The sequence below is a fragment of the Dromiciops gliroides genome, chromosome 2 (genome assembly GCF_019393635.1).
Source record: "Dromiciops gliroides isolate mDroGli1 chromosome 2, mDroGli1.pri, whole genome shotgun sequence".
Classification (NCBI taxonomy): Eukaryota; Metazoa; Chordata; class Mammalia; order Microbiotheria; family Microbiotheriidae; genus Dromiciops; species Dromiciops gliroides.
Window position 1 is genome coordinate 416,387,748 of NC_057862.1, and position 12,455 is coordinate 416,400,202.

Sequence of the window (12,455 nt, forward strand, 5' to 3'; positions counted from 1 at the left end):
CAATTATCTGAAAAGATTAAGATATTCTTCCTTTCTATAAGCCAGATTTTTTCATAGACTTCAATCAAAACAACATATCATAACAAATAAAATGCAGAAGCAGATATGAAAATCCAGCTGTCTTCTAATAAGCAATACATTAAAGAAATTTGCAAAAATGTGAAAACTATGGCACTCATCTTAAATTATTTTTGTTTTGAAAATAGCTATTTTGCCCTTATGAATAGGTTATTTATGTTCATAAATAATGTTTTACTATTTTAATGAATTAATATTTTTTAATTTTGTTTTAATTTCTAATAAATATTTATGGATACCCACAAAAATAAGTTGTTTGAGGTCTTCACTGATTTTTTTTTTTTTTGGCGGGGCCATGGGGGTTAAGTGACTTGCCCAGGGTCACACAGCTAGTGTCAAGTGTCTGAGGCCGGATTTGAACTCAGGAACTCCTGAATCCAGGGCCAGTGCTTTATCCACTGCTCCACCTAGCTGCCCCTGGTCTTCACTAATTTTTAAGAGTATAAGAGGGTCCTTTAAAACTAAAAAGTTTGAGGACCCCTGGCCTCTATCTACATAAAAGCAGGTTTAGTTCCCACCCCTGCAAAAAAATTAATAAAACAAAAAATCCTCTGACAACCTTCACACAATTTTTTACTGATAATAGGTTACAGCACATTCATATCTATCATGCAATCCTCCACTGCCCAGTGGGTGCCCTGCAAATCTAATTATTCAGAGACTGTGATATTACATGCCTCACAGCTATACATCAGTAAAAGATTACTGATACTTTAAAAAAAGGGGGGGACATCTGCACATTAATACACTGTTTATGGAGCTATAAAATGGTCCAACCGTTCTTAAAATCAATTTGAAATTATACTAATAAAGTGACTTAAGATATCCAGGACCTCTGACCCTAGGAATTCTATCTTTGAAACATCCCTTATGTAAGCCCCCTTCTCTGCTCTGACACTACCACCACGCTGCTTCAGTTTCTCATCATCTCATACCTGAACTATAGGAATACTTTCTGATAGGTGTCCCTGATTCAAAATCTCTCATCACTCAGATGTCTAAAAACTCATCAAAGGACAAATCTGACATATGACCTCCTATTCAGTAAAAATCCAGTGGTTTCTTAGTAAGTTCACGATCAAATACACTGGTTTTTAAAAAATTAAACTTTTTTTTTCAATTAATCAAAATTGATCTCTCCTTCCTACCTCTCCTTTCCCATTAGGGAAGAAATAAAAAGAAGGAAAAAAAGCCGTTGGGGTTTTTTAATATATTTAAATCAAGCAAAACAAATTCTCCTGGCCATGTCAAAAAATTATTTATGGACTCAATGGTGTGTTTCATCATAAATCCTCTGAAATTTAAGAGCTCTTAAGTTTTTCAAAGTTGTCTGTTTTTACAATAGTTACTGTATAATTTATTTTCCTAACTCTGTTGACTCTGTATTATGGTAGTACAAGTCTTCATTTTTTTTGTCTGAAACCGTTTCTTTCATAATTTCTTATAGCAAAAAAAATATTCCATCACATTCCCATACCATAATTTGTTCAGCCACTCTTCAACTGATGGACACCCCCCTCAATTTTCCGTTCTTTGCCTACAGAGTTACTATAAATATTTTTGTACATATGGGTCCTTTCCCTCTTTCTCTCATCTCTTATAGAATGAACCTATCAGTGGTATTACTGGGTCAAAGGGGATTCACAGTTTAATAGCTTTTGGGGCACAGTTCCAAATTACTTTCCAGAACAGCTAACCGATTCATAGCTCCATAAACAATGCACCAATGCATGTGTTTTCCCCTAGCTCTTCTAGTACTTATTTTCTTTTTTTTATCAACTTCTCCAATTTGATAGATGAGAGGTAGAACCTCAGAATTGTTTTAATTTGTTTTTCTCTAATTATTAGTGAGTTAGAGCACTATTTCAAGGCTCGTAGTATAAATTTTAGTCGATTCCCCTATGTCTTAAAAATGAAATCCTTATCAGAGAAACTTACTGCATAGTTTCCCCCTCATTTACATGCTTTTTTCTCCTTTTAGCTGTATCAGTTTTGTTTGTGCAAAAACATTTTAATTTTATATACTCAAAATTGTCCATTTTGCCTTCTGTGATCCTCTCATTTGCTTGTTTAGTTATTCTTTCCCTACCACCAATCTGGTGTATAATTTTGTCCTTTGTCCCTTAATTTGTTTATGTTACCTTTTATATCAAACTCAAGTATTTATTTGGAGCTTATCTTAGAATATATTGTGAGATGTTGGTCTATACCTAATTTCTATCAAACTTTCCAGTTTTCCCAAAAGATTTTGTAAAAAAAACAATGACAATGACAATGACAACAACAACAACAACAACAACAACAACAGTGAGTTCTTAGCCGAAGGTCTGGGATCCTTGAGTTTATCAAATATCAGACCATATATGCTCATTTGCTTCATCATATTATGCAGATAATCTGTTCCATTGATATATTTCTTGAACAATACTAAACTGTATGGGCAGCTAGGTGGTGCAGTGGATAGAGCACTGGCCCTGGAGTCAGGAGTACCTGAGTTCAAATCCGGCCTCAGACACTTAACACTTACTAGCTGTGTGACCCTGAGCAAGTCACTTAACCCCAATTGCCTCACTAAAAAAAAAAAATCAAATCAAATACTAAACTATTTTATGATTACTGCTTTGTAGTGTATTTTGAAATACAGTACTACTAAGCCCTCTCTTCTTACCCACTTTTTTCTTTAGTTCCTTTGAGAATTCTTGTCCTTTTACTCCTCTAGATAAATTTTATTATTTTTCTAGCTCTATAAAGTAATCTTTGGCAGTTTGGTAGGGCAATGAGGAAAATTAATTTAAGTAGTAATTTTTGTCATATTGGCTCAGACCAACCATGCACAACTAACATTTCTCCAATTATTTAGATGTCTTTATTTGTATATTATTTTGTAATTATGTTGACATAGTTCCTGTTTATTGAAAGGCAGATTTCAAGTATTTTATATGCTCTATAGCTATTTTAAATCAAAGTTCACATTCTTTCTCTTCCTGCTATATTTTATTAGTAATTTACAGAAATACTGGTTATTTCCAGGGTTTGATTTATTAGTGCAACTTTGCTGAAGTTGTTAGTTGTTTCAATTAATTTTTAGTTTACTTGGATTCTCTAAGTAAATCATATCATTTACAAAAAACAATAATTTTATTTCCTCTTTATCTATGATTATTCCCTCATTTCCATTTCGTACCACTATTCCTAGCATTTCTAGCATTACATAAAATAATAATGGAGATAATGGATCTCTTTGCTAAAGCTACCTCTTATTTTCTTGGGAAGGCTTCTATTTGATCCCCATTACAGATAAAGCTAGCTTTTTATTGTACATAGATAAAACATATTAATGAAAAAACTATTTAAGTCTATGGTTTCTGGTGTTCAGTGTTTGGGTTTTTATTTAAAGGAATTAATTTTAGATTTCCACTAAATTTTACTAGATTGTCATTCTTGATTATAAGCTTCTATCTTTTCCTTTTAGCAATATATTCCAAACTCTGCTCCTTTCTTCTACTGGCTGCTAAATCTTGTGTGATCCTGGGTGTGGCTCCTTGGTATGGCTCCTTGGTACTTGAATTCTTTTTTTTCTGGATACTTGCAATTTTTTTTCTTTGACCTGGACACTCTGAATTTTGGCTGTAATGTTTCAGGAAGTTTTCATTTTAGGCTTTCATTTCAGAGGTGACAGGTGTATTCTTTCTATTGTACCTACACCCTCTGGTTCTAAGAGATTTGAGCAGTTTTCTTTTATGAGTACTAGGAATATGATGACTATAATACATTTTTGGTCATAGGTTTCAGATGGTTTAATGACTTTTTCATTTTTTCTCCAAAAGTTATTTTCTAGGTCAGTTGTTTTTGCTATGAGATATCTTATGGGGTTTTTTTTCTATTTTTTGCCCCAGGATTTTAACTGTTTAACTATTTCTTGTCACATAGGATCACTGCCTTTTATCTAGTCCATTCTAATTTTTAAGGAGTTTGTTGTTTGGGCAAGATTTTGTATCTACTGTGCCATGCTGTTAATTCTACTTTCAATTCTTTCTTCCACAGCTCATTTCTTTTGCAACTTTCCTCCAGAACTCTTACTTCATTAAAAAAATCATTTTTTGGGGGTGGCTAGGTGGCGCAGTGGATAAAGCACCAGCCCTGGATTCAGGAGGACCTGAGTTCAAATCCGACCTCAGATACTTTACTTACTAGCTGTGTGACCCTAGGCAAGTCACTTAACCCCCATTGCCCCGCCAAAAAAAAAAAAAAAGAAAAAGAAAAAGAAAAAAAAATAGAAATCCCTTCTGTAACTCCTATTGCCTCACTAAAAAAAAAATCATTTTTTGGCTCTCAAGAAAAAAAACAACAAAAAAACCTCACAATTTACCTCTTCTAGGAATTCTAGCTGTACTTGTGCCCAAGCTCTTCCAGGAGGCTTTGCATTGTTGTGGAGCTTGAATAAGATCTGTAGGACTTTATCAATTACAGGGAATCTCTCTTCAACCTGGACTCTGTGTTAGAGCTTATCCATCACAATGGCAACCACTTTTGATAAGCAGCTAGGTGGCACCGTGGATAGAGTGCTGGGCTTGGAGTCAAGAAGACCTAAGTTCAAATCTAGCTTTGAACACTTATTAGCTATGTGACCCAGGAAAATCACTTAACCTCTGTTTGCCTCAGTGTTCTCAACTGTAAGATAAGGATGATGATAACACTTACCTCCTGGAGTGGTTGTGAGAATCAAATGAGACAATATTTATAAAGCATTTGTTGTATTACCTGGCATAGAGTAGATACTAATTAAATAATAGCTAATATTATTATGAGTATACATCTTCTTGTTTTACTATTTGCCTGAAGTTTATGATCAGGGAGTCACTGAATAGGATTATTTTTCTTCTATCTTCCAAGGTAAAGGGTTAATCATGAAATCAGGAAGATCTTCCCGTTCATGAGAATATAGACTTGCTGAGACCCTTTTGTTCTTTGAATCAATCAGGATGATTGATAGGTTTGTTTTCTTCCTTGAAAGCCTGGCCTGCTTCCTTGGAACAAAACAGAACCTTTGCAGAAGTTCAAAACAGAAAAATGTATTCTGGTCAAAGCAAGATGTTCTTCCTATCTCATAGGCTTAGCCCACCCTTGAGGAAGGAAGATAACATCTCTGCTGGTCAAGCAAGCAGCTGACTTAATGTCTTCTTTGTTTAAAACTGTATAAGTCTTCACTGGGAAAGTGGTCTTTGGAATCTCACCCGTGGAGAGGACCCTTTCCCAGTCAGGACTCTGGAAGCTGTGAATTGGGATTCCCCAGCTAGAAATGCAGATGTTGGTGGTTCCCTGCTTTGATGATGTATGCCTTTTATTATTGTAATTGTGATTGGAATTGTTATTGTGTCTTTGTTTCTCTATTTCTATGCTTCTGAAACTTATTGTCCTTGTCTAACTCACTGTCCTATAATTAATAAAGTTCTTGTAACTCTTTAAGTGTGAGTGTGCTTATTATACCTTGCAAATCTTGAAACCTTTACAATACACAAGGAATCTTGAATGACTTTGATGTATGGATGGGGAAACTTTGATATAAAAGAGCCTGTAAAGTATATTTTTCTGTAATCAAATGCTCTTCCATAATCAAACAAAAAGCACAATAGTATTATATTTTCTACATCTTTCAGTTAATTAAGAAACAGTAAGGATGTGATTAATTTTTAATTATCACTTGCAAAAGCCTACTTGTTCTCTATTAATATCCTTATCAAGAGTGACTTCAATTGATGTATAGATAACTCTCAAAATACAAATGGGAGAAACATATAGGTTTGTAGTTATTAATGTTCTCAGTCATCTTTCAACTTTTATCATTTTATTAATTAGATCTTATATTAATTATATTGTTAAAATCTGAGGTCATATATTAATGAAACCTGAACTTTTCAAAACTCCTTTGGTATCTTCTCCTCCTTTAGATACGTTGTATACCAGTCACTCAGTACTCACAATGGAGTTGACTCTAGCACAATTCTCTTTTATATGTACATGGTTCAGTCTGGATGCTTTTTTCATGTTAGTCTTCTTTACTGACATTACTATTTCCTTCTATAAGCATGCCTAGGGTTATAATGTTGGAGTTCAAGTGTGGTGGTTCCACTATCTTTGAAGGTGAAAATAATTTGTCATTGAATTTGCAAATCTTTTCCATTTTTCTTCTTTTGGTGGTCTTCCATTTTCATTCTTCAGTGCCCTTGGGATAATTGATGATCCAAGCTATACGGGGAATTTACATAAACCAAGAACCAGTCACCTAATGAGTAACAGGTCAAAGATATGGAGTTTTCAAAAAAACCCGCAAATTATTAAAATATGAAGATTATTCCAAATAACCAAAAGACACATGGATCAAAACAATTCAGGTTCCACCTCACATGCAGCAAATGGATGGGAACATTTAAGGTTGGGGAGACAACAGGAAGCTAATTATATAATAAAACCCTAACCCTATGGGCAGGGCTATAAATCAGTACAAAAATCTAGAAAATATCTAGGATTATGCCAAAGAAAAAAGTGACTAAAATGACCATGGGGGCAGCTAGGTGGCGCAGTGGATAGAGCACCGGCCCTGGAGTCAGGAGTACCTGAGTTCAAATCCGGCCTCAGACACTTAACACTTACTAGCTGTGTGATAGCTGTGTGACCCTGGACAAGTCACTTAACCCCAATTGCCTCACTAAAAAAAAAAAAATTAAGGGGTGGCTAGGTGGCGCAGTGGATAAAGCACCGGCCTTGGATTCAGGAGTAACTGAGTTCAAATCCGGCCTCAGACACTTGACTTACTAGCTGTGTGACCCTGGGCAAGTCACTTAACCCCCATTGCCCAGCAAAAAAAAATAAAAAATAAAAAATAAAATTAAAATGACCGTGCGCTTTGATGCAGAGATCTAAGTACTAAGTATATATCCCAAGCAGGTCAAAAACAAAGGGTAGGTCCCAAATGTGGTTGGTTGGTTGTTGTCCTTTGTATTGGAAGAAGACCAAAATGACATCACTATATGGCTGATTAGAACTATATGAGCTCAGAAGGCTCTACTGCAAGTTGGGCACAAATAGTCCATGTGAACATTTGGAGTGGAAATTTCTCTAAATTGGCATATCTCATGTTTCTTTTGAGCTATTGCAACCCTGCTTTGCTCATAGAGCACATGGCGCCTTCTTTGATGCAGGCATGCCATACTGGGCAGTCCAGTGTCAGCATCTCCCATGTCTCACAATCAATTCTAAAGTTCTTCAGAGATCTTGAGAGTGTCCTTGTTTATCACTTCTTCTAATTTCCATGTAAGTGCTTGCTTTGTGTGAGTTTTCTATAAAATAGTCCTTTCGACAACCATACATTTGGCATTTGAAAAATATGGCCAGACCATAAGAGTTGCACTCTCAGCAGCAGAGAAAAGACTTCAGTGTCTGGTACCTTATCTTGCCAGGTGATCTTCAGAATCTTCTTAAGACAATTCAAATGGAATCAATTCAGTTTCCTGGCATGGCACCAGTAGAATGTCCAGGTTTCATAAGCATGTCACAATGAGGTCAGCACAATTGTTCTGTAGACCTTCAGTTTGGTAGACAGCTTAATACCTCTTCTCTCCAACACTTTCTTTTGGAGCCTCCCAAACACTAAGCTAGCTCTGACAACATCTTTGTGTACATTCCTGGAAAGTATACTGACAAGGTAAGTGAACTTATCCATGGCATTCAGAATTTCTTCATTTGCTCTAGCCAGTGGTTCCACATATGGATGGTGTAATGCTGGCTGGTGGAGAACCTGTTTTCTTGGTATTAACTGTCAAAACAAAATTAGCACAAGTGGCAGAGAATCAATCCATACTGTTACATCTCCACCTCAGAGGGTGCACTAAGTGCACAATCATCTGTGAATAAAAAGTCATGTACCAACTGTCCTTCCACTTTAGTCTTGACTTGTGCTTTTCAAGTTACATAATTTACCTTCAGTGTGGTAGCTGATCTTGATGCCATTGTTTTCTTCCTCATCTGACAACATCACTGAAAACATCATGCTAAAAAACATGGAAGCAAGTATAACAGCCCTACTTCACTCCATTGGTAAAATACTGCATATGTTTATTAGATACAACCAATGTGTCAGCTGGTTTTACTGAACTTTTTTTTTAAATGTTTATATTATAAAGAAGATTTACTAGGGAGGAGTAAGAAATAAGAAATGACTGATGTAAAAACAAAATATATACCTTAAAAGTTACCTATTGTAGGTGACAAATTTAATATGGGGAGAGTTAATTGGGTGGCTCGCCACAATATTGGGGTTAAGAAAATAATGAGGGACGTCTAGGTCCAAAGCTTCCTCCCCTCCAGACTGTCTTTTTTAGTTATTTCTCCCCAGCCAATAAGAAAGGAGCTTAACAGCCTTTTCTACAAACAAATCAGGTTTTATTTAATGGGAATAAAATACACAGCAAAGGTGAAATTAATAAATTCAAGGACAGGGGGCAGCTAGGTGGTGCAGTGTATAAAGCACCAGCCCTGGATTCAGGAGAACTTGAGTTCAAATCCAGCCTCTTGACACTTATTAGCTGTGTGACCCTGGGCAAGTCATTTAACCCTCATTGCCCTGCATAAATAAATAAATAAATAAATAAATAAATAAATAAATAAATAAATAAATAAATAAATAAATAAATAAGTGAATGAATGAATGGATAGATAGAGAGATAGATAGATAGATTAATTAGTTAATTCAAGGACAAGGGAACAGGGAAAAAGGAAAATGGATAATCTCCCTGGCTCTAGCATGGGCTATCTCAAACCCAAACTCGCTTTCAGTTCAGCTAATTCAAAGGGCTGGATTTAACTCACCACCAGGGGGTCTGTAATTTCTATGGGAGTCAGCAGCCAGTCTCTAGTCAGCTCCAAATGCTCCTCAAAGGCCAGAGAACGAAAGAAAGTGAGTCACTTCCTGTTGGAGTGCCTTTTTCTACCTTTTTCTCCCTCCCACAAAGAGGAGGTCCTTCAAGTAGTGTGGCTGAGACTGGTTCCCTGTTAATGAAGCAGTCCATGGCCTCTGAGGACACTCCTTCTCAGGGTTGGCCAAGTTAAACTAGTTTAGCAGGGCGGGCCAGGTGTGGCTCAAATCTAATCATCTTTAAGTGGGTACTTAGTAGTTAATCAAGACCTCTGGGCATCCCAAATTCCATTATTTTACCACACTATCATATCAATGAAATGATAGTATTTTCAGATAACTTACAAAGAACCAAGACCCAATAAACAATTTGTGTTCAGAAATAATTTATAGGAGGCAGCTAGGTGGCACAGCGGATTAAGCACTGGCCCTGGATTCAGGAGTACCTGAGTTCAAATCCGGCCTCAGACACTTGATACTTACTAGCTGTGTGACCCTGGGCAAGTCACTTAACCCCCATTTCCCCGCCAAAAAAAAAAAAAAAAGAAATCATCTGATTCAGAAATAATTTATAAAGTTTTTACACAGAGATTCTTGAAATAGACTGCTTGAATACAAATGTATAATCTTTTTTGGTCTAGATCTGTGATTTCATTGGTATAAGTAACTCTTAGTCAGGAAACTATTCTTATCAATGAAGACAGGCAACTCCACTTCAATTTATAGTCTTAGAGAGCTGCCTTGGCCCCAAAGAGGTTAAGTGACTTCCCAAGGGTCACAGAGCTGGATTGTGGCAGAAGCTGATCTTGAACTCGGGTCTTCCTGATGATTCACACTCTACATAATAAAACTGATAAATAAATATAATTTATAGAAAGTATAATCAGGGAAAGCTCCAAAGAAGTAGTTATACTAGAGCTAAACCTTGAAAGAAGGTAAGAAGTCTGAGAGGAAGAGATGAAGGAGTAAACTCCAGGAATAAAAGAAAGCTTGTGTGAATACACGAAGTATAACATGGAATACTGAATTCTGAGAACAGCTAGTGATGTGTTTTAGCTAAAACATAATGTGTGAAAGGGAATAATAATAAATAAGGCTGGAAAGGGAGGTTTGTCACTAAACTGAGGAGAGCCTGAAAGGCTAGGCTAAAAAGTCTGTATTTTGTCCTAGTAGCAATAGGGAGCCACTATAGGTTTTTGAGCAGGGAAATGACAGAGTAAAGGATGAGTCCAAGGTTATAAACCTGAGTAACCAAAATGTGCTACCCTCAAAATAAAAAGAAAAATGTAGAAAAGAAGCAAGTTTGCAAGGTAAGGGGGAAGAATTTGAGTTCAGGGTTAAGTGATTCATGTTGGAAATGCTGATAGGACATCCAGGTGGCTATGTCCAACACCGGGCTAGAGTTCAGGAGAGAGAAGTGATGGGAGAAGAAAAGGGCCCACCTTAAAGAAGATATAAAATTATCAGCCCAATTTTATAGATTAGGCAAAGACCTTGAACTAAGCAGATACTTCATTTAGTTCAAAACTTTGTTTGATATCCAATGAAAAGTTATAATGCACACACAAAAAAGAAAAAGTACAGATATCTCAGCTTGTCAACCCTTTCTCATTAAATTTTTTTGCCTAATTAAATAATGACCCATCTTTATTAAATCACATGATCTCAAAATAAAAAAATGAGGAATTCTGTCCAAAAATAGTTTTATGACATTTTCCCCCTTTTATGTTAGTGGCACTTTGTTTTTGGATTAGCAAAAGTGTTAAACACCTTACTTAGAAACATACATGTATTCATTCAGCAAAAGTTTATGGAATGCTAACCATGTATATAACATTGTGCTTGATACTATGGGAGATACAGAGAAATATAAAACCTACCTTTAAGAGCTTACAACCTAGCTGGAATAAAACAAACACATATAAATAATTTAACAGTAACACAAGGCATAAAAGTTGTAACAAAGCACCATGATTAAGGACCAGACAAGTAGAACAGACAGCAAATGTTATGAGTTCAAAAGATTAAGAGACCACCACGTAATAGGAAGTTGAGAGAAAGCTTCATCAAAGTGGAATAACACTTTCTCCATTTGCCAGTTTGGAAATCATTAAATTCAAAATGTTTTTGTTTACTGACCTCTTCAAAAGACAGACTTTCCCTTAAATCTAAAGTATTAATAATTTTATTGTTGTAAATTCAAACAGAAAAACTAAAATAATTGATATACTTACAATACCATGGACTTCAGCAACTCTGCTGCAAAGATCAGGACGCTTCTTTTGAATTGCCAGATAAAAGGGATTTTTCATGAGATCTTCATCATACAAAGCCATATGGACTTCAGATATTCCAAAAATCAGTTTTCTAGTAGGGAGTTAAAAAAGGTATTAGCTGATGACATTAGAATTTTTGTAGCACAATAAATCTTGATCCTTCACTTTAAAAAAATAAAAGTATGTGAATTCATCATCCATCATCTTATATTTCACCCTTATCAGGATTCAATTTGACAGAGATATACCAAATATAGACTAGAATGCTATTAACCAATCAATGTGACCCCTTTATTGAACAGAGCTATAAATTCTATTAAGAATCTTATTAAACTGCATATCATTGTTAAAAGTGCTTTAAGAAAGTACTTAAATAACTCATTTCTTTTTTAATCTACTTTATTCCTGAAATGCCATGTTTAATTTTAAATGTCCACAACTCAAAAAAAAAAAAGATACTTTTTCTTGGCTTTATGAAGGTCCATCCCCATTAATATCGACGTAATTTTATGAAGATTTATGCCAACAATTAAAACATATATTACAGGGGGAAAGTATAATTAGCACATTACAAGCTAACAATTATTTTGAAAGGAAAATTTTACTATTAAGTTTAAAATTTGCCCAGCAAATACTGCATAGTTGCTTCTCTAGTACCCAGTCAGTCCAAACACAGCTGTTGCATTTTTAGGTCATTTCCTGAACTGAGCAAACGTTCTTATCTCCTAAAGTTTATATCCCACAATGGCTTTAATATTTAAAACAAAAGATTTGACAGACCTAAAAGTGGATGGCTCAGCTACAATCTTCCTATATAAAACTGGTGATATTTTTGAGAATTTAAGATAAAACCGCTGAAATCAAGAGTTTGAAACTCATTGCTAACACCAAAGGGCACGTAAATATTTTGTAAATCCAAGCCATACAAGTATGATTTTAAATTATTTTGACTGGCTAGACAGCTACATAAAGGAAGAACTCAAACTGTTTAAATTTTTGATATGGGAGACATGGCATAATACCTTATATTAATATAACATTTTATGATTTAAAAGGCATTTTCCTCACAAAAACCCTATCATGAATTAGAGGGTATAATTTTTATCTCCATTTCACAGATGAGAAAGCCAAAGCTAAAAGCTTAAATAACTTGCCCATAGTCACACACATCTACTAAATTAAAGTCAAAG

General features: G+C 35.3%; 1 protein-coding gene across 4 annotated transcripts in view; it reads right to left on the reverse strand.

Annotated features, from left to right (window-relative positions):
• The window catches only part of ANKRD27 (ankyrin repeat domain 27), an 86,068-nt gene that overhangs the window by 51,821 nt on the left and 21,792 nt on the right, over positions 1–12,455 (reverse strand). For all 4 annotated transcript variants that reach the window (XM_043987459.1, XM_043987460.1, XM_043987458.1 and 1 more), the window contains exon 2: positions 11,224–11,356. In XM_043987459.1, the coding sequence (XP_043843394.1) occupies positions 11,224–11,325 (102 nt within the window). In that variant the 5' untranslated portion in view covers positions 11,326–11,356. The remainder of the gene's footprint in view (positions 1–11,223; positions 11,357–12,455) is intronic.